This window comes from Panthera uncia, chromosome B1 (assembly GCF_023721935.1).
Source record: "Panthera uncia isolate 11264 chromosome B1, Puncia_PCG_1.0, whole genome shotgun sequence".
NCBI classification, from domain to species: Eukaryota; Metazoa; Chordata; class Mammalia; order Carnivora; family Felidae; genus Panthera; species Panthera uncia.
The window spans coordinates 150,096,942-150,120,279 of NC_064811.1; the positions used below are offsets into that span (position 1 = coordinate 150,096,942).

Consider the following 23,338-nt stretch of genomic DNA (forward strand, 5'->3'; position numbering starts at 1 on the left):
GAAGTGTTTGACCTCCAAAAGACAAGAAAAATTCACTCATGGGATGTCTGAAAAAAACCCCAAGCTGTTTGTGAGAAGTGGCTGCAGGAGAAAATGTTTTGGGTTGCTGATATGATTAACCCATGCTAAGCATAGTCTGAAACCTTGAGATATCTATACATCCTTTGGAGCCTTACTATGTAATTCACACTTTGTTTTTAAAATTGCTGATTTCTAGGAGGGATTACAGCTAACTCCTATAACATAGTCAGTGGACATGTGCTGGTTTTGCTCCAGTACTAAGGCAAAATTTTCCTTTCCCCCACTTTTTCTAACCTCATATCTGTATTTCTTTATGGAAAATTCAGGCTCTTTTCTACCTGTGGTGTTCTGTTTCTGTTGTACTCTGCTGCCTGACCTTGACACATAAAGGTGAGGGAATACAGGCAGCTAGTTAACTAATTGACTATAATTGACTCTAACCCCAGTTGTACTTGCTCTGACATTTTAGGCAAGGTACTTTCTGGCTCACATTTTCCTTTTTTATCAAAAGAATAAACATGAATTTCTTCTTCAATTTGTTTTTGTTTTTGTTTTGTCCTTAAGGTAAGTCTCTAGTGAAATCTGGTATTTGAGGCTATGGCTCAGTGCTAGCTCTGCTCCTTCACACTCTGATTGTCATCTCTGATCTGGTTTTTGATTATCATTTAACCTCTTACCTTTATTCAATTTTTTTTTAAATTTTTTTTTCAACGTTTTTATTTATTTTTGAGACAGATAGAGACAGAGCATGAATGGGGGAGGGTCAGAGAGAGGGAGACACAGAATCTGAAACAGGCTCCAGGCTTTGAGCTGTCAGCACAGAGCCCGACGCGGGGCTCGAACTCACGGACCGTGAGATCATGACCTGAGCCGAAGTCGGCCGCTTAACCGACTGAGCCACCCAGGTGCCCCTATTCAGTTTTTAAAAGAATTTTTTACTTTGAAACAATTATAAACATATAGAAAATTGCAAAAATAGTACTACAAAAAGTCCTGAGTATCATTCACCCACTTTTTCCCAGGGGTGACATCTAATATAGCAACAGCGTAACATTGAAACCAGGAAATTGACACTTGTGTGGATTGTTAATCAGACCATAGACCTTATTAAGTTTTCATCATTTTTTTAGCCTTCATTTGTGCGCGCATGCGTGTGTGTGTGTGTGTATGTGTAAGTTGTGTAGAATTTTATCGTGTGTATAAATTCATGTAATCATCACCACAGTTAAGATACAGGATTGTCTCATTACCACAGAAGAGCTGCCTCATGCTGCCTTTTTGCATGCACACCCACCTTCCACCCCTCCATCCTCCAGCACTCCCCATTCATCCCTGACCCCTGGAAACCATGAATGTGTTCTCTGGCTCTATAGTTTTGTCATTTTGACAATGTTCTCTAAATGGAACATATAGTGTGTAGGTCCACCTTTTTCACAGGCACAATGAGGTTGTTGCATGTATCCATAGCTTGATGCCTTTTTATTGTCGAGTAGCATTTCAGCATAAAGATGTACCAGAATTTGCTTAGCCATTCGCCCATTGAAGGAATTTTGGGTTATTTCCAGTATTTTACTATCATAAATAAGACTGTTATAACATTCGTTTGTAAGCTTTTGTGTGAACACAAGTTTTCATTTCTCTTTCTTGAGGATTTTATAAATTTCATGTGAATAGCCTTGCCTGATTCACAGTACACAGTTTAAGGAGAGTGTTTCTAATCCTATGAGTAGAGCTCAGTATTAAATAATAGGGCTTCTAAAGGTTTTATTTAAAAAAGACCATGTCATGGTAAGAGAATGAATGAGGGGATGGGTTTCAGAGAGTTTAATGCTTTTCTTTCGTTCTTTTTTTTTTTTTTTAAAGACTCCTCAGACAACAAAGAAAAGAAAACTTTCAGCCTTGAAGAAAAATCCAAGATCTCCAAAAACCGTGTTCATTATATGAAATTCACAAAAGGTAAAATTAAGCATTTCTTTATTTGTTGTTGAAATCCCCATGTTCATACCAGGTTTCTTAAAGCATTTTTAGCTCTCACCAACATTACTTGTTTTATGTGCAGAATGGACAAGTATGGGTGGCCTGCCTGGCTTGATGTACAGCAGTGCTAAAGTTTCAGCATTTATTGTGAGTCACCTGGAGATCTTGTTAAATTGCAGATCCGTTAGCTCTGAGGTAGGGCCCCACATTCGGTTTTAGATTACATGCAAGTCCTTTGGCAAAGCTGGAAGCAGAAGTCAACTTGCTATGTAAAAGAGAAAAGTGACTTTACGTCACTAAGTCAGAAAATAATTTTAATTTATTGCTCAGCATTTTTACTTACAATTTCTAGTTTTTGAAGTTTAATGTTGGTATTGAATAACTTAAATTATTCCAATTTACAGAATTGTGTTCTATCTTGAGATCTCCAGTATGAGAAATCTCCCTCCTAAACTGATTTATATTATTTCACACCATTTCTTCATTGAATGGAGTGTTAACTTAGGCATTCCATGGTCATGGCAAAGTAGCATTAGAAAACATATTTGAGAACTGGGTAGTGAATCCCATCTTCTTCCATCACCGCCTCCCTACTCCCTTCCCAATAAACGCCGCCAATTACAAGTGCAGTTGTCCAATGTAACCACCAGGTGGCAGTCTTGTATTGGTAAGAAACAATTTAACTTGAACTCCTCAACTCCCCCAGATGTTTTCCCATAGAATAATATTATGCATTAAGTACACTTTCCAGGCACAAAATCTTATTTGTTACATACTGTACTTCAAGTATAAATGTGATGATAATCCTGTTGTGCTATCTAGTCACCATATGATGGCCTTTCTATGGGAGATGAGATGTACCTTTCTATCTTTATATGCCAGGAAGCACACATCTCTTTGGTTTAGTCTAGTTGGCATGATTGAGAATTCCCTAATTCCTAGAACTTGCCTCAATAGCAGTAGGAGCTGGAATTCCCATTCCTCTTGGCAATTAATGGTTCTCACTTGGGCCAAAACCCCAAAGGTTTGGGTTTGGTTTTGGTTTAAGTGAGAGCCCGTGGCAGAGTTTAATGGAGTCGGGAGCTGAATAGCTTCGGGAACATGTACAAAGAGAAACAGGCACTTCCCCTTTCCCTCTTCCAGCTGCTGTGGTTTGTATGGCTCTTCATGTCTTCCCCTCTTCTTTCAGTTTAGAACCTTCTTTGTTGTTGTCCTCTATGGTTTCTGATTGGGGTTTCTCTCCACTCCACTTCTGTTCTGGAACAAGAACAGTCCCTGTTACCTCCTCAGTCTTTCTGAGAAGAGGCTAAATTGCCACTTTATAACCAGTCGTTAAATATCCCTCCTTTTTTCATTATAACCTATGGGAAAAAAGAGACATATCACAGAAAGATGCTGAGCAAATTCATGAAAAGTGGCCTGTAACTTTTTAGATGGCATGTCAGCCTTTGAAGCTTTCACTTTTGCAAATCTAGTTTTCCTTTAGTATCTAACTACATGCATGATTTCACCCGAAGTGTTTGCTGAAGCTGGGATAAACCTCTTTAATCTGCTTTAATCTAATGGATGCTGGGAGTATCTGCTTTCTATTTCTAGTTAAGCCACTTCCTTGCCAGGTGACCCTGTCGGCCTGCTTGGTGTGTTGTGCCTTCGTTTTCTCTGAATGAGGTTTGCTGATTTATTAGCCTTGCCTGGGGAGAAAGAGGGCATCGGTATACAGGGAAAAGATACATCCTTTCAAGATATATTGTCAGAAAGGAAGCAGAGGAGATTGAGTGGGAAGATACAGGAAATGCAGATTGAGAGTAAGTGGAAAAGGTGGGAAAAGGAGGCAGAAATCCAGGTGGTGAAGAAAATAATTATTTACTACCCATCTTAACAACCCACAGTGAAAGCAGGTTCTAAAGTTCTTTCATTTAATAAATCTTTTCTTGTAGAACAATTGTTGTCCCTGGTTATGAATGATAAACCCTCAGTTTTCTCTAAGGTGGATGTTCTTTTTTTTTTTTTCAATATATGAAATTTATTGTCAAATTGTTTCCATACAACACCCAGTGCTCATTCCAAAAGATGCCGTCCTCAATACCCATCACCCACCCTCCCCTCCCTCCCACCCCCCATCAACCCTCAGTTTGTTCTCAGTTTTTAAGAGTCTCTTATGCTTTGGCTCTCTCCCACTCTAACCTCTTTTTTTTTTTTTTCTCCTACCCCTCCCCCATGGGTTTCTGTTAAGTTTCTCAGGATCCACATAAGAGTGAAAACATACGGTATCTGTCTTTCTCTGTATGGGTTTTTTCACTTAGCATAACACTCTAAGGTGGATGTTCTTAGATCAACAGGAAACTTGGGTTCTGCCATTAGTCTCTCACATCACTTAAGCACTTACCTTCTTTCAGACTCAGTTTCCTGTCTTAAAAATGAGGAAAGATTTCAGGGGTGCCTGAGTGGCTCAGTTGGTTAAGCGTCTGACTCTTGATCTCAGCTCAGGTCTTGATCTCAAGGTTGTGTGTTTGGGCCCCATATTGGGCTCCATGCTAGGCGTGAAGCCTATTGAAAAATAAGTAAGTAAAATGAGGAAAGATTTCTCAGTCATTATAAAGTTCTAAAGTAGGTTCCATTTTATGACTTTTCAGAAATGACCCATTTTATGGAACTTTTGATTGTTCAGCATATTAAATGATAATCATTTTAGCCTGCGGGTATGCCCCGCAGTAACTAATTTGCTTATTTGATGAGGGTGATTCATGTTGTAACTCCCATGTGTGGTCCAGAGACCAAATCATGGGAAAATGGCATTTTACATAGCTTGGTTTGAAGAGTGAAGATAAAAATTTGACTTCAGTGAGATTCCAGTAGTGAATAGCACTGTAAAATATACTGCTGCCTAAATACTGGCTATATCATTTTAGTTCTAATACATAATTATTCCTTTTTCTGGTCCCAAATTTCTGCTTTTATTTTGAAACAATTTATTATATAACTTAAAAGTTAATTTCATCTGTATTTGTTTAAGAAGCCTAACTTCAGTGCAGTTTCTTTTAATTTGAAAAATGTTTGTTGAGGCCTCATCTACAGAGAGGAAAAGATAGGGAGAATGTGAAATTCTACAAAACCATTTTTGAAGTGTTTAGTATATGCAGTGGGAAGTTATCAAGAGAACGCTGCTTCTCCCCCCCCCACCCCCCCACTGCCCCGCATCGTGCGGTGGCTAGAAGAAAGGTTGCACAAACTAAAGCTGTGCAGCTTCACCCTAGTAATATTACTCAGCCTTCTTACTCCTGTGACAGTTTGCAGTATTTGCTTCTTAAACAAGGAAACTGTGCGGACAGCACAGGTCCTGGTAGCTGGCTTGCTAGCCTGGATACACCAGACTGTAGGACTGCTGGCGTGGTGACCTCCTCCCCACGTCGGACTCTGCTGGTGACCGGCATCCAGTTTCCTCTTCTGATTCTTTTGCCATTTAAATATAAAATAACACCATGGCAGGCTTTTACAGAATCCTGACTGTCTTATTGGTTGTGAGGGTCTCACTTCTTTTCATTCCCTACTCTGATTCCTTCAGTTTTCCTGGTTTTCTGACATCACCCTTTCAGTGACGTTGCCATAATCTTTGGTCCTAGGCTTATTATCGGTCCCATGTATTTTCATTAAAAACAGAAATCAGAATGCAGTGTTTTATCCTTCTTTATTGGGGAATGCAAATGAAATTTCTAAGCAAATGAAGCTTCCTACATACACCTGCAGTGGTTTTTTTGTTTGTTTTTTGGGTTTTTTTTTATTTTAACAAACGTATTTCTCAGACCTGCATTTCCTTGCCCTCGCCCCTTTACTCTGAGTAGAAAACTCAGGGTTTTTTTTAAGTCTTTGTTACAATACAGTGCTGTAATACATTTTTTTCCTTAGAACTTGTTGGGTTCTATATGACTTTTACCCTTAAAGTAAGAGCCTCCAAATCTCTGTGATTCTTCAATTCTTATGTTTGTTTTTTGTAGTTTCATTTGCTTCCCTTGTGGACTCCTTGGTGTTGTAAAGTGTATCTGACTATAGTGGTAACTTCTCTCCTTTCCAAATTGCCACTTGGATAGACTGGAAAACCTAATAATCATGATTACTAGAAAAACAGCTAAAAAGATCATAAAGTACTCTTTTCTGAAAGTACTTGTTTATCCTTTTATGGACTTAAGTTCTATCAGCTTGGCTACTGGAAGCTGTTTTTCCTGGTTCTCAAAATGTTATGGCCAGTTGAAGACTAATAGATAGATGACCCAAATTCAGACAGAGAACACATATTTCCTTTTAGTTTTTGATTGTCATTTTCTCTAACATCTAAGTTTATCAACAGTATTTGTTGTGATTTAACCTTAATTCAGAACTGAGACCAGTAACTTTCAAACTCAGTTTTAATATATATACCTGATTCCAAAATGGCCATAATTTTGTAACGTTGATAAACTTTTCACCCAGGACCATTGACTAATAACTATTTCAATATTGCTTCCATCTTCACATTTTGATCTATCTTTAAGTCCCTTTCCATTGGTCTCTGACTCTTAATTCTTCTCTGTGTTTTGTTTTCCAGATCAAATCCAGAGCAAGGCCTGTAACAATCCTGGTTTCTACATTTACTTAAGTGAACTTTCTAAAGGATAAAAATTTCTGATACAAGAACCCATCACCAAAACCTTAGAAACACTTGCACCTTCATTGGTACAGCTTACTGTCTCTCCCAGCTTGGCAGTTTTCCCTTTGATGTTTAGATTTGTTTTCAATCTCTGCGTGTTCATAGTTTGACATCCTGTTTTAGAATTGTGATCTTGCATGTACCCTGCCTTCTTTAATCCCTTCAGCATTCCTTTTAGTTGAATTGCTATAAAAGAGATCTTAATTTGCATTTCTTTTAGGGTTTCTGTTCCATTCCAGAAGATAGGTTGGGGATAGATGGCGAATACATATTTTGAACTAAGTATAACTCCTTTTTCTGAAATAGAAGCTGCCACCCTGAATGTGCTCTGCTGTGCAAAATGGGTTATGCTGATGACAAAGCTAAGAATAGATCTCTAGACCTCCTCCTGAGGGTTTGTCCACTTATCCCCACCATGAGCAGTGTTATTCCCCACTTTTCTGGTTCATTTTCTGAGTTCTTGTCTGGGATATGCTTCATTTTGTTCTTAAGTAGGTTTCCTATGGGGTCTCTTGTATGGGTCTGCTTAATAATCAGAACCAGGAGGGCTTTGTTTCTAGCTCAGGAAGAAAGGAGAGAGTAACACAGAGCCACAAAGGAACATGTCCTTCCTGATAGAAACAGGTCGTATTGACTGGACCATTGAATCTGGTACTGCTGCCTATGAAACTGGTTATGGCGCCTGGCTTTGCATTAAATCCAAGAGTGTTTTGTTTTTTAATTTCATGGAGTCACTGAGCGATATCATATTTGAATGCCCCAGTGATTGTCAGTGAACTAGAACTTTCTGGGTCATGCCATTACTTTGCCAAGTCAGTTTGCTACGGGAAGCTAAGAAGACCAGTGGGTCCATGACATTGGAACTTAGTCTTCCTACTCAAAACAAAAATTCCTGTGTCTAACCTAGAGCCTAACTCCCCCAGAGCTTCAAGACTTTACATGTAGTAGTTACATTTTAAAGTGCATTTGCCATGTAGTTGACAAATGGGAAGAGATTCAGTTGACTGCTCACAGAGTATTATTGGTAGAAGTGGAAATTCCAAAGAAGTGAATTTTAAATTAGTTGGTTTGTGGGTTTGAAATTAAGTTAAAGAGTTTAGTGTTTTTAATAAGAGGCATAGGTCCTTTGGACAGTGCTTTGCCAGAAGCCATTTCATTTCCTGCTCTTATTATGTATCCTTTTATTTAAAGATGATATAGTTGTAACAGTAAAGAACATTTTAAAGAGAAAAATCTGAAATCCTTTCACCCTAATGTAGTAATTTTTGTTTGCATTTATTCTTTTTAAATTTTTTCTCATTCATTCAATTAGTTATTGAGCTCCTATGTGTCAAATACAATATGCTCTCATTCGTGTGTGTTTAAAAGCTGTAAAGCTACCAGCATTTTTGTTCTGCATTTCATAATCCTGAGTAACTCATGTCTCCTTGAAGTAAAAAATATCTGTTTTATAAATGGGGAACCTAGAGACCCAGAAATCATAAGTGAAAGGTGTACCAGTAGTAGAGCTAGCTTTGAAATTCAGTTTTCCTCTCCTGCTACACGCTTTTGATTGTTTCTACCGTAAAGAAGAGAACATCACGGATTCTGGTTGTGAAGCACTGTCTTGAGTTTTAAGTCATTTTAAAATTTATTTGATTTTACTTGTTAACTAAGGAGTTGTTGTGAAGGGAGACAGAAAGTAGTTTACAAAATTGTCTCTTTTCCAAAATCCATTTTGCTTTCAGGATTCTCATAGTTTATATTTGTACCCCTTATTTTAGAAAGAATGGTATTACTGAAAGGCACCGTGTTGTTTTTCTAGGGAAGGATCTATCATCGCGGAGCAAAACAGATCTTGACTGCATTTTTGGGAAAAGACAGAGTAAGAAGACTCCTGAGGTATTAAGCCACATACAATTGATATGTTCTGTTTCAACACCGCTTGGTTTTCAGCTGTGCGTAGAACTATTTATATCTATTACTGATAGTACTCTTTAGATAAAGCTCCAAAAAAAAGATGTGAGAAGTCTCAAACGCTAAATGTGACCTTCTTAATAATAGTAGTTGGAAGATACAAGGATTCTAAAGAAGAGTATGTGTCACCTGCTTTTTCCCTTGTGTGAGGACTAGAGTAAACTCTGGGAAGAATGCTTTTGCTGACATATTCAATGGGGAAAATGTCTCTCCCATCCGAGGATGCTTGCAGCGGTTTTGTTTGCTCAGACTGCATAACAGTCTGGGATATGGCTTGGGAGGGACAATGTCATCTGCATAGTCCTGTCCTGGTCTGCTTCCTTTTAAAAACATTTTGAAAGTGTAGGATCATCACCAAGAATCTGTAAGGGATTTAGATGTAGTATTTCCTCCATTGTACAATAGTGTTTGTCTTAAAACTAGGTGAGAGCAGGGTGACTACACCGTACCCTACATGAGATGAGTCCATAATTCATAAGCTTCGTTAGTAAATTGGGCTTTGTAATTTAGTATGGAGTTTTTTGTGCCATTTCCAAAGTAAGAGGCAGTCCTGAGTTTGGATGTCAAAATAGAATTTGTGAAATAGGGGTTTCTGGAGACATAGGAGTAAAAATTTAAAATTGGTGTTGCCTCCAAAAATCTGCAGTATGGTTGCTATAACTATTACTCAGTTAATCTGGTGTGTCCTACTTAGGTTTCTTTATTGGTTTCTAGCCAAGGCCCTGGTGCAATTTTTTCTGACATTTCTCTAGACTGACAGGAATTTTTCCAGGGTAGTAGCTTTTTGTTACTTCGTATTATTTCCGAAGACTCTAGAATAAGCAGTTATTAGAAATTTTTGCTCGGTGATTTCCTTTGCAGGTTGGGACTAAATTCCATTTGTCAGGGCTTTTCTGCCCCTACACCTTTAGCAGTGAGGACTGAGGAAGCAGTGCTCCGTTGGCTCACTGAGGGGCGGTGTTTATAGGTCTCTGCTGAGTCATGTCAAAGGCAGGTGGGTCGTTAGGGAGAAGGCGTTCTGCCATCAGGCCACACTGGATGTTTCACTCCCAGAGAGGCTGTTGGAAAGAGCAGAGGATCATCAGACAGCCCTGCTTCTGGTCACCCCTCTGCCCCTCAGTAGTGACTGTATGACCTGGATTGGCTCAGGCAGGCCCCTGCCTTGTTCACTAAAGACTGCATTTGTCTTATCTGAGTCTTCCTCTTTAATCACTGTCCTTTGATCATGCTCCATATTTTGAGTATCCTCAAGGATGTTCTATCACCTCTGCACTGACCTAACCACACCCTCCCATGGCCACACCTGGCACCTTTGCCTCGGCCCCATAGTCCATCCTGGACTCCTGAAAATAACCTTTTTGTTCCAGCTCTGTCAATCCTGCATTCTTACTGTGCTGGCATTTCTGGATCTTTGCGTTCTTGGATTACTTGGCCCGCCTTTTTCTCCCTGCTGCCTGAAACCGTGGTCTTTTGTAGCACTCTGTTTGAAATTTTATGGTTGAACAGATCAGGGAAGGAAACTTTTGGTAGAACTTTAAAAGAACTTCTGTGGTAAGCACAGGAAAGCTTTTTGTTAAAGGCAATTAGAGGTTTCTAATCCTCTGGCAGACATCTGCCTGAGGACTACTGATGTTAGGTGCCTTGAGGTTTTCAACACTGTCTGGTATTACTTGGCCTTTTGACGGTGATGTCATTCATGACCACGTTGACATGAGCCTGTGTTTGAGGAGCTTCGGAACCAATTCTCTGGTACTAACCCAGGGAAAATCTATTTTGGTGCAGTTGGTGTGGAGAAGACCGGCCTTGTAGGATCCTGTGCTTTGTGCAAGATTTATATCCAGGCGTGTCTTCATCTCTCATTCCAGCTTACGGTCCTCCTCTTGTTGATGCATTGAACATCCTGATTGTTCGCTGAGGCAGTTTTATATCAGGACGCAGCACTTGGTCTGTAGCAGTGGTTCTCAGCATCTCTTGCACTCAGTCACCTAAGGAGCTTTTTAAAAAATGATAATGCCAGGGTGCCACCCCAGGCCAGTTAAATCCTAATTTGGGGTTAGGGTCCAGGAATAGGTATTAAAAAGAGAAGAAGAAAAATCGTTTTAATATCAAATAAAGCCTACCCAGATGACACAGGTGATTATTGGGAGTAAGGATTGAGAGCCACTAGTAGAAGCCCTGTCATATGTGACATCTGGGAGAGCTTCTGACTTTAGGATTACGAATGTTGCCTAGGACAGGGCTTCTGAAATCTTAATCTGGACACAGACCGTCTGGGAATTTTATTAAACTGCAGGTTCTGGTTCTTGAGGGTGGGGTGGGGCCCAAGAGTCTGCATTTCTGAGAAGCTCCCAGGTGATGCCGATGCTGCTGGTCACACTCTGCTGCATGCAGTACAAGGAGTAGATTGGGCCCTGGTGGTATTTGACATTTAATATACGTCTGTACGTATTTGCATACAACATGGAATGTATTTAAATCTAATCACATTTTAAGACGCCAACTAAGAAGTATTTCTGTAAAGCAGAGTCACTTTTACGTTTTTATTTAAATTCCAGTTAGCATTAAGTACAGTGTAGTATTAGTTTCAGGTGTACAATGTAGTGAGTCAGCACTTCCATACAGTACCCGGTGCTATCACAAGTGCCCTCCTTAATCTCCATCACCTCTTTCACCCGTGCCCCCACCTACCTCCCCTCTGGTAACCCTCAGTTTGTTCTCAATAGTTAAGAGTCTATTTCTTGGTTTGCCTTTCTCTCTAAAGCAGAATCACTTTTAAATTTAAGTTTTAGATATGTGTGGATTTTCATATATGGAGTTGGCTCTCATTGAGGCACACCTGTACCTTCCCTGAATAAATTGTTGCTATGAAACCTTACCATGTTAGTTACAACGGTCCTTATAGCCAAGGGCAGGAGGCCTTTGATGAGATTTGTTTGAAAATACAACCTCTTTTGGTTCCTGTTTGCAGTTGGAAGTAGGATCACTTGTTTTTACTCCCTTGACCCCCTAACAGTATTGGCCTGAAATTATATTTGGCATTGCCAAGGTAAAGGTGCTGCTGGAGGTCAAATACCTAAAGAATCTTAGACACCATGGCAGTGTTGAATGTTGAAGTAGTAATCCTCCCTGGGTGCTCTGGTTAAGGTACTGATGATAATCTTGGCTTTGCATCTGGATTTAAAGAACCTTGGGCATTGACCACATCTGGCTTGGGCAACATCATCTCTCTCACAACTAAGCCTGACTTACTGATTTCTATAACCCCTGACTGTTGTAGTGATAGAAAAGAAACTACAACCTTATGAAGCATGTATTTGCTGGACACTGTGAGAGACATATGTGAAGTAGGCATTATTATCACCTTTTTAGCAGTAAGGAAACCAAGGCTCAGAAGGATTTGTTATGAAGGTCCAACACAGCACAAATGGGGTTTAAATCCAGGTCCCTCTGACTCCAAAGTCCTTGTCCTTTTCCCTCTGCCACAATGTTAATTAACTTTTGTGCATTAAAAAAAAAAATCTATGTTTAAATGAGTCCAGTTATGCCTCAGAAATTTTCTTTGAGATTTTGTTAGAGACATAAGCAGTTAATACTTCATCATAATTTTGTGGGGAAATGGTTGGCTATTATTTTGCTGAAAATAATGGTTTAACTTCCAAAACCTCACTGCCTTGCCTTCAGTCAGAATTGAACTATGGTGGGTTCAGAAGCATATTACAAATGCCTGGGCCAGCTTTGGGAACAATTTACTGTGCTGGTGGGAGCTGAATTAAGAAAGAGCCAGCCAGGGGCGCCTGAGTGGCTCAGTCGGCTAAGCATTCGACTTTTGGTTTCAGCTCAGGTCATGATCTCACAGTTTCGTGAGTTTGAGCCCACGAGCTCTGTGCTGGCAATGAGGAGCCTGCTTGGAATTCTCTCTCTCTCCCTTGCTCTCTGCCCCTTCCCCGCTTGTGCTGTAAAGAAAAAAAAGAAAGAGCTAGCTTTAGTTTCTGGAGCACAGATGCTGTGTTACTTGTGCATTTTCTGATTTCTCATATGCATCAAATGATCTGAATACATTTATATTCAAGAAATATCTGCAACCCTTAATTAATAACAGATTTTTTTTGGCTTTTTGCTTTAAAGCTTCTTATTTGGAAATAATTACAGATGCATAGGAAGTTGCAAGGATAGTTCAGAGGGGTTTCTTGTACTCTTCACCCAGTTATCCCAGTGATTACATTTTGTACAACTATAGCATAAGATGAAAACCAGGGAAGTGACATTCATACAGTCTGTGTGTGTAGTTCTGTGTATGCCACTTTATCCCATTTGTGGATCCTGTAACCACTGTCTCAGTTAATTACAGAACTATTCCCTCACCATAAAGATCTCCCTCATACTACCTCCACTTGTAGTCAACTCCCTTCCCTGCGCCTTCCCCAACCTCAGCAACTGCTGCTGTCAACACAATTGTCTGATTCAAGATTGAATGTTCTATGTATCAGCCATTTGATCTCTCACAGTTACATGCTGGGTCCACTTACATCTGTAATGATCAGTACCCAGATTTTAAGGGCTGATCGTAGTTTCCATGATCTACCTTGGACACTTAATGCTTGCTAGCTTTTATGTCTTTTGCTAGATTGTATGCCTTCTATCTTGTGGAACTTTAGAAAATGCCCTGTAGAAATCAGATTGTTTGATGTCTTTAAAATCCAAATGTATTGATGAAGTCCTTTACTTTAGTAATGTCAGAAGTACATGAAACTGTAAAGTGATGATAAATATAAAGTGGTATCATTATTATATGACAGGTTTGTTCTGTGCAACATGTCAGTGCAGGAGAGGTCCTTGGGCAGTATCTCTGGGTATACTCATTATAGTGGGTTGGTGAACTCCTCTAAGTTGCATGCAGAATTTGTTTGTGGGCTTCTGTACATGTAGGTATGGATATATAAAGTCCAGAGCTTTCATCAGATTTTCCTGGGAGTCCTTGATCCAAAAGGAATTTTTAAAATCCAGGACTGTGCATAAAAAATCTCTTCCTAGTTAAAAAAAAAATTATATAAAATGAATATTTTCTTTGTGAGGGTAGTAGTAGCAGTGAGCCTTGTATTATGTAGAGGAGCAAACTGTGCCCAGACCAGGAATCTGATTCTTTAATTATTTTGAATATAATATGTAGGAAAAAAAAACCACATCAAAATAACAATCTAAGCTAAACCTAAGATGTCTGGGACACATTGATGAAATTTCGATTATGCCTTTTATCCTCTCTCTGATCTTGACACATCAAATGAAGAAATCAATCTCCTGTATTTTTACACATGGAATTTTTCATCCATCACACACACTGGACAGTAAACTACATAAAGAGAGAGGATTTGTGTTGTATTCATCTCTGGGCCTCTGGCATGGCTTTGAGTCAGTGCTTGGCACATGGTAGGAATTCAGTAAATTAAAATCTCCCTGCACTTCTGTTTTTTAAAAATGGACCTGTTTCTCATCTTAAAAATGGTTTGTATAGCTTCAAGGTTGATATTTGAAATATTTTTTTCCTTTTGGAATGTTTTAATTAATAAATAACTGTCTCTTCTCTGAGAGTAGGAAATATTCATCAGTTAACTTTCAATCCTATGCCAAGCATAATCCACTGGTACATCTAGTAGTTTCTCAAGAAAGGATTATTGAATGAATGTTTGCTTATGCCATTTTGTGTTTTTAAAAATCAATCCCATTTGCCAGAAATTGGCCTTTAGACATTGCATTTCACTCTGGAATAGTTTTTCATGGGCTTAACTGTGTTGTATTGTTAAAGAAATTAAAACCTTCCTGTCTTTTTAGGAACTACCCTCTGACTTTCTCAGTGCTCAGTGTTTTCTCAAGCCGCAGAGACAGTCTAGTGGCACTGTTGCCCTATCTGAATCTGGCTATTCAGAACTACTTGCTTAAATAGTGAAAGATCCTCACACACTACCGAGTAGTCAGAAACCTTTTAGTAAACTGCTGTGTATGGGAATGGTTGGTTGTACATTTCTAATTTCCAAGTCCTTCCTTTCCCCATCATCTTTGTAATAGGGAGACAATGACTCTGGATTGGAGTGCATCTAAATTGGAGATGTATGCACTTTCTATGGAGACAAAGAAATGATTGAATATATTGAACTGAGATTGCTAGGGCCCCTTGAGACCTACAGCATGTACTTGTGCTGGCCAGTGCCTGCCAGGAGGTATAGATGTGTGTGTGTGTGTGTGTGTGTGTGTGTGTGTGTGTGTGTATCTTTTCTCACTTGGTGTGCAAGTGGGAGTTGGAGATGCTAAAAAACAAATTCCATTAGTTCCTATCTTGTTGAACTTCCTGATACTCCTCTTTTTTTTTTTTTTTGCTTCTCTCATTTTTTCCCTCCCCCCACCTTTCCAGTTTCCTTCCTCTATCCAGCTTGTTTCCTGATTCAGCCTTATCACTAGAGAAAATACTCCTAAACCATATCAAGGATTGAGAATGTGTTACCAGCATTCCTACTTTGTTTCTCTAAACAGCGTGTTTCTGGCATAGTCTCTTGACAAAATAATTGTGTATTTATTCACCTCTATAATCTGATTGAATTAGAAACTTTGTTATTTCTTACATGCTCCCAGGATACCCCAGTTAATGATCACTTTGCTTGAATAATCTGATGGCTTTTGCCTTTTGAACCAAAGCATGACTTTTGTGGTTTATGTCCCTTTCTTGTCAGTTATCATGAATTCCCTCTTTCCCATTTCTGACTGTCAAATCTAAAAACTCACTTCCAAGCAGACCCTTCTCTTTTAGCTAATTGAATTCACGGAGGTATTTTTGACTATTCCATTAGTTCTATAAATTGCCCTCAGTACCTCTTAAGGGAAGATCATTGGGAAAAGAAGAGTCTTTTTTTGTTTTTTGTTTTTTGTTTTTTTAATTTTTGTTTGAAATGTCCTTGAAGGCTATTTCTCCTTAGTTCCAAATGTTCCTTTTAATTACCTATATTCATTAATTAAGTTGAGTTTTATAAACTGTTTCCAGAATACAAACTCTTAAATTTGAATGTTTCCCCCTTCTTGCAACCTCTGTCACTACCTCCCCCTCCTCACCCCTGATCTGGGCATTAGCATTCAAAAGCTGGGCAGTTTTCCTATACTAGTATTTGCTAAAGCCATCTTCTAATGAAGAACCTTTTAGTTAGAGGTAAATTTAAACCAAGCCCTCAAACAAGCCAAATAATACATTTAAGTCTATATTAAGTTTATTTTTTTGCTGGCGTTGATGACTTCAGTAATTCCCGTCACCATTTTGACTACTGATAACAGATCCAAAATAATCTGTCTAAGCTGGAAAACACTTTATTTAACCAAAACTAAATAGATGAAAATTTGTGAAGATATGTAAAGCCTCATTTAATCCTGGAAAGATCCTATTTGGTAGCAGTTAGATGAGAATTAACTTAGAGGCCGGGACATGCAACCTGACCACAGTTTTACATAAGCCAAAGCATGTAGTATGGCAGCTATCTTGCATGGAGGCTTGTGCTGTGTCAGAATGATTGTGCCTCCATGCTGAAAGAAGCAGGCTTTTTGCTTATTTTCTGCACTGGTGACCATATTTGAACTAGTCTGTTCAGGCCTGCATGCCATATTTTAAGAGTGTGTTCAGACATGAGCCCTAGGGACCAAAGTATCAGGAAAGCAGGTTATACACAGAACTAGCAAATGAGCAGTTAGGAAATTCTGCCTGAATTCTGAGAAATCCTGACTTGAACTTAAATAGTTTTACTGGTCCTCTAAAAAAGGAACAGATTTGTTTGTTATGCTTCATAAGGAAAAACTAGTACTGATGGATGAAATTGATAGATATCTACCTAGAGAAAAGAAGCAACATGGGCTGATCAGCTGTAGGATGTACCTTGTGGTTTGTGTGAGGAATTCTTGAAATGAGGGAGTCTGAACTAAATGCTTTTGAGTACTTCCAAGTCTAAGGTTCCCTGATTCTGAAGTAAAGAGGACACATGAAATACATTTGAAATAAGTTTTATGTTGTCCTAGACTACAAAGGAAAAACATTACTTGGATTCCTCTTCTTGATTCTCCTGTACTTGGGACAATTTTGGCTTTATCTACTTCTGTTTCTTACCCAGGAGACGAATGTAAAAAGTCTTTTGTGTGTTTAAGCAAGAAATTGCATAATATTGAGCAAGTTGTCTTAACAATTCAAGCCTTACAGGAGTTATTAGAAATGTTGAGTGTCAAGGTGAAGTTAACTGTCTTGGATGTTTTTTAATGTGTAAACTCCATTTTCTTATTTAGTGAGAGCGTTGAATTGTATGTCCTTCCACTAGGTTCTGTTTTCCAGAGATTCTCCTCAGTGATATTTCCCATTCCACATACTCTTCTAGATTGACCCTTGCCACTGTCTCATCATGACAGTGGATGAGAAGTGGAGCCCAGTCCCCTCCCCTTCCATCTGGGCAGGACTGTGACTTGCTTATAGTGATAGAGTGTAGCAGGAGGGATGCTGCCTGACTTCAGAAGCCTTGCTGGCTAAAATACTCTTGAAGGTTTCAGCCTTCATATAAGCAGTGCAGTAGCCCTGAACCCCCAAGCTGTAAGAAAGCCCAAAGCCCAGACTAGCCCACGTGGAGAGCATAACACACAGAATTATGCAGGTGCCCAAAAAGTACGTGAAGAGAAAGAGGTTCTGGTCAACACCCTTTGATCGTTAGAGAGAACTGTAGCCAGACTCTTTGCCCAGCCAAACTCTTCCTTGAATTAGTGACCCACAGAAATAGCATGTGGTAATGAAAGGATTGTTGTTTTAAGCTGCTAAGTTTTGCAGTGATTTGTTACCCAGATAACTGAAGTGGTTCTCTTAGGATCTGTCATTCTGTGGTTCTGTGATTATACATTGATGGTGAACCTGGTAGATCTGTCTTAACCTGTGGAATGAGGAAATGATGTCATCAAATGAATTGTTCTGTTTCTCTGGTTTCTTCTAAAGGGAAGCTCAATCAGTGGAATATGGCATTGAGCAGGCACTTCAGAGTTTGATAAACCTGTGTTTGATCCATGAGTAGTGTGAAGACTGTGTGATTTGGAGCAAGTTACTTACCTCTCTGAGCCTCAGCTTTTCCATTCATAAAATTGGCATAGTAAATCATCTAGCAAGATTGAATAAGCCGTGTAAAGTTCTCAGCAAGTCTCTTGCATGCAATAAGTGCCAAGCGTATCTTTGTTGCTGCCTCTAAGATCACTGTCATTGTAATTGTTAATCACTCAAATTTAAGGTGGTAAAAATAAACCTAATATAGAAATGAGAAAATTTTAATCCATTTGCACACAGTCACATGCTGAGCAATATTTAATATAAATGTACTGACTAAACTTATTCATTGCCAATAAGCCCTTCCTTAAAGACCTCCAGCAGGGAGGCTTTTCTGTTGTCATTTTGCTATTATAGCAATTATAGAGGATTTCTTAGCATATCGATTTTGTTTTAATTAATATTTAAGATGAGTAATAACTAAGGCAGTGATCTTCCTTGTAATGTGATGTCCTGTACAATTCGGGTAGAGGTATTAGCATTTGTTTATCATGTAAAGAATTCATTGCTTTTAAAAAACATGAGAAAAAGAAAACTGAGGTAAAAGCTCTTTATCATCATCAACATTTATTATGTATTCATGGAGATGATGGTACTGAATTTAATAAGTTTCAAAATGTATTTGATGCTATCCCTATTCGCAAAAGATTTACAGTGGTTTAGTACTGTTAGAATCTGTTTGTTTATGGAAAGATAATAGGATCTCAGGACAGATAGACTCTTAAGATAATCTAGTTTATGCCCCTGTATCAAGCAGGACTATTTCTGTCATCATTGCGGAAATTAGTGTGATTCCATTATCAGAAGAAAGAGAAAACGATTTTTTAATGTGAGTTTCAGAGATTAAGTTAGATATAAAGAATGTTCTTTAAAGAGGAAGTGGACGGTACAAATTATTTAGAGAGGTCATAGAAAATTTAACTTCTGGAGATACTTGCAAGTGGAATTAAATGCCAACTAAGAGAATTGAGGGACAGTCCATTTAGGAAGCACCAGGAGACTATTACCCTCCCCTTTTCTTTCACTAAAGTTCATCTGAGCAACATGACATCCTGGAGATAGGAAAGGACAAAATAGTAAATAGTTTACCAAGGATATTAAACTTAAATCAAGATGATCCTTTGTACCTGAGTACATTCTTCACTTCTATTAATCCTTTTTTTTTTAATGTTTATTTATATATTTTGGGAGAGAGCACGTACACACACATGTGTACGTGGGGGAGGGGCAGAGAGAGGGGGAGAGAATCACAAGCAGGTTCCACACTGTCAGCACAGAGCCCAACACAGGGCTTGATCTCACAAACCGTGAGATCATGACCTGAGCCGAGATCAAGAGTCAGATAGATACTTAACCGACTGAGCCACCCAGGCACCCCTGTATTAATACTCTCAAAACCAGACACAAAAGATATCCTGTTACAGGATATGTTCAGTTGTTTTCTTCTCTTCCATAATAAACTTAGTTTGTTGGCACTTACTTAATAATTGGAAAGCTGGGAAAACTTCAACGGTTATAAAAATTTACCTAGTGTATCCCAAGTATTACTGTAATTGCTGAAGCTGTGAAGATGATAGGATTTGGTCCCCTTCATGGAATTCACGGTCCTCTGCTAGAGGAGATAGATGTCAAAATATCTTGAATATAATGTAATAAATTCTATAAGAGAGTGTAAAGAGTCTTTTCTGCAGTGTATTTTTTCTATAGCAGCTTGAGTGATCTTTTGAAAATGTAATTGAGAGCATGTCACTACTGTGTTTAAAACCCTCCCACATTTTCTTGTCACACTCAGTGCAAAAGGCAAATCTTTACAGTTGCCTAAAGTCCTATATGTTGTGCTCCCCCACCCCCACCCCGACCCTCTCTCTTATACAGACACGCACACACATACACTACCGCCCTGCCTCATCTTCTGGGTTTTTGGTACCCACTCTGCCCTCATCACACTGTCTGCTTTGCTGTTTCTCTATAGGAAAGCTTCCACCTCAAGTTTAAGTACTTGGTGGCTCCTCTGTGTGGAGTGGCTTGCCCCTGCCTCCTCTGCGTTTTTGTCCAAATGTCCTCTCAGTTGGTCTTCCTTGATTATCCTATATATAATTGAAAACACAAACAATAACAACAAAAAACTATGACACTCTTATACCTTCTCCTTTGCTGTGTTTTTCACCATAGCAGTCACTGCCATCTGATGTACTAAATTGTTTACTTACCATCTTTCTTCAGTAGATTGGAACCCCCGTGAGGGCAGGAATTTTTGTACTGTCTAGCATTTAGAAACATGCCTGGCATGGAGTAGGTTCTCAGTGAAGGTTTTGTTGAATTGAACTCAGTTACTGAAGTATGTTTTAAACATTGTGGAAACACAGACCAGAGAACCATTAACTTTTACCATGATGTCAGAAAAACCTACAGAGAAGAACTGGTGATTGATCTCAGCCCAAAGGGCAGGAGTGTCTGAATGGACAAGGCATAGAAAAAAAGGTGTAACATGAACACCTTATCCTGGGTCTCAAACTCAAATGTCAATAGGATCTAGGCATCTGACTGTAAATGTGTGAATAGTCTAACTGTAAGATTATAGGGAATCAGGGAAATTGATATCCTGTCTGGAAGTCTCCAAGATTCATAAAATAATAACCATGATGTTGATGATGGTAGTGTAGTAGATCTTGTTCAGGACAAGTGAAACATGTTTGTGATCTCATGTAACACAGACTGCTGGTTTGGAATCTTTGGCTTAGCTGGAGGTGAGAAAGCCAGGGAGTTTTATGTATGTAAGTGTGCAAGTGTGGAATTGCATGGCAAAGACCAGCTGCTCAGGACCACCGTGCAGAGGCTAGGCAGCATACGACACATATGTAAGAGGTGCTTCCTATCTCCTACATTTATGAAGATTCACATCAATCTTCTGTGGAACTTGTATTCCTCTGATATTTGAACTTGTACTTCTTCATGCTTTGTGGTGCCTGTCAGAGGCATGAGGATGCTAAGAAACTGCAAGAGCCTGCAGCACCATGGGCGGCTGCTTGACTGGAGTGAGAGCTGAGTGTAAATAATGCCTGAGATGAGGTTGCTCGTGGCCTCGTCTAACTCAGCGTGCAGGTGAAATCATTCCAAGTGAGTAAGAAGCATTGCAGAGCTAGATTTTCTATTGAGCACAGCTTTTGATAAAAAGAACAAGAGCTAGATATTGACTTTTTGGTGCCTGTTCTATCAGTGGTCTGTTAATCAACAGAGGATAAATTATTGCTCCTCAGAAACAGGAAAGGATCCCCTTGGCTTGAAGGCATTTCCGCCTTTCTTTTCTTTGTTTTTTCTTTTTATTGGTAGAGGATCTTTCCTCCAGCCATTTGCTCCTTGGGGGTTTTGTTAAGGACTGAAGGGAAACTGAAAGGAGCTCTTTTGATTTATCTTCTATCCTTTCCTTTTGGTCACTCCACAAGGCTAAAATAGCCGAGTTGGCTTTAATATGTCGCCATTAGAGACCAAACATTAGCTGGAATAAACCATCATGCCTCACAATGAAAAATGTCCCCTGATTGGCTAATTAATCAGTCAAAGGGGAATGACATGGCTCTCGGCTTGAGGGACTCTGCTAGAGAGAAACAGGCTGTTGATAAATGGTTTTCCAACAAATTCATATATCAAGGAAACTTAGTCATTTTTTAACTATAGTTTGTGTGACTGTAATTTTTTCTAACTTTTTCTTTTCTGCTGCTCTTGCTGTTTGGGCTGCGTTTTTTATTGTTGATAAAAAAAAATATGGGATTTTAGATATGAGAAAAAAAAATGCATGTTCTACTTATTCATGTCTTATTTATGTCTCTACTTATTCTGTCTCTTAGTCTGATTGGTTGTGCCTGTCTAGATTTATCAATAGGTGGAAATCCACTTTCTCCAAAATAATTTATGAAATTAAAGTTTCCTGGCTTTCTTCAAAGTTAAGATCTCCAGATTGTGGTCCACGCTGCCTAAGTTTGAACCCTGGCTTCATCAGTTGCTGGCAAGTGAGCTCCTAGGCCAATTACCTAACCTCTCTGTGCTTTAATTTCCTCACCTTTAAAATGGGGTAATAATGGTATTACCTAAAAGGATTCTTAGTTTGGAGATTAAATGAGATCATCTCAAAGGCAGTTCAAATAGTCCCAGGCACGTAGTGATAGTGAGCATTCATTTTGTTCCTTGTTATTTTTCAAAGTGATACCTGCACATTGATTTTAAAAATTAAGCTGCACTGAACAGCTTATAATGAAAAGCAGCATTCTGCATTCACATCCTGTGCTGCTCCATCTCCCAAGTGTTCCCTCCAGAACCTCAAAGTCTTTTAAAATTATAGGGTATTTATTTTCATATTTAAAGATGTCTGTTACAGTGACATTCTTTTTTTTTTTTTTTTAAACGTTTATTTATTTTTGAGACAGAGAGAGACAGAGCATGAACGGGGGAGGGTCAGAGAGAGGGAGACACAGAATCTGAAACAGGCTCCAGGCTCTGAGCTGTCAGCACAGAGCCCGACGTGGGTCTCGAACTCACGGACCGCGAGATCATTACCTGAGCCGAAGTCGGCCGCTTAACCGACTGAGCCACCCAGGCTCCCCTACAGTGACATTCTTGATGCGTTAATTTTTTTTAACATCATCTGGACTTCTCTTTCAGTAGGTTACTGAAGAGAACTGTACTGACATAATTATTAGTTAATTTAAAATTTGGTATTTATATTTTTATAACTATGTAAATATTGTTCCTTGCTAAGCCAAGTAGTGTACTATTATTTCTTTTATAAGTGTACATGTCCTTTTATAATTTTGCATTTTCTGGGACAAAGGGTGTATCCATGTAACTTTTTCTATTTCCTGAATAGCCTTTTAATAGAATACTTTTCTGCAGTGTCGAACATAGTGGGTAATCATTCAGCTCAGTTTTTTCCCCAGGGATTGCCTTCATTCTGCTTACTTTGGCCATTGGGTTTGCTCTAGCCCTGTCATCCCAAATTTTCCTTCCACCCTGCTCCTTTTCTCTCTTTTGTCCTTTGTCTCCTCGCTTCTCTTCCTCCAGCTTTCTGAGAAGCTTTCTTTTCAGACTTTTGAAGGTATTACTCTAGTCTCTTCTGATTTCCATTGCTGCTGTTCTTATTGTGTTCCTCTACATGTATTTGTTTTGTCTTCAGGAGTTTTTAGGATTTTTTATCCTTGGATTTCTAAATTCTCATGGAAATGTGAGTTGGTTGGGAGTTTTTATTCATGAGATACTTGATAAGCCTTCCACTGTGAAGATTCATGTCTTTCTGTCAGTTCTGGAAATACCTTTTATTCATTCTTTGATAATTTCTTCCTTTCCTTTTTCTCTGGAAGTCACTAGTTACATGGTGTGCATCTTCAATTATTCTTCAGATTTTCTTCATCTTTTGTCTCCTATTTTTCTGTATCTGAATTCACTTTTGGATTTTCTTTGATATTTTTTCTTTCAATCTTTCTATTAAATTTTAAGTTTTGTTTTCATATTTTTAATGTCCAAGAGCTGCTTCTCATCATTTGATTGTTCCATTTATTTATTTATTTATTTATTTATTTATAAGTAGCATCCTGTTCTCGTTTCATGGGTGCAGA

General features: G+C 38.8%; 1 protein-coding gene across 4 annotated transcripts in view; it reads left to right on the forward strand.

Moving 5' to 3' along the window:
• The window catches only part of PINX1 (PIN2 (TERF1) interacting telomerase inhibitor 1), an 88,203-nt gene that overhangs the window by 22,854 nt on the left and 42,011 nt on the right, over window positions 1-23,338 (forward strand). For 2 of the 4 annotated variants that reach the window (XM_049631382.1, XM_049631385.1), the window contains exons 5-6: window positions 1,885-1,977; window positions 2,081-2,193. In XM_049631382.1, the coding sequence (XP_049487339.1) occupies window positions 1,885-1,977; window positions 2,081-2,193 (206 nt within the window). Of the gene's footprint in view, window positions 1-1,884; window positions 1,978-2,080; window positions 2,194-8,483; window positions 8,561-23,338 lie in introns of all 4 variants that reach the window. The other 2 variants (XM_049631384.1, XM_049631383.1) reach the window with 2 other exon arrangements.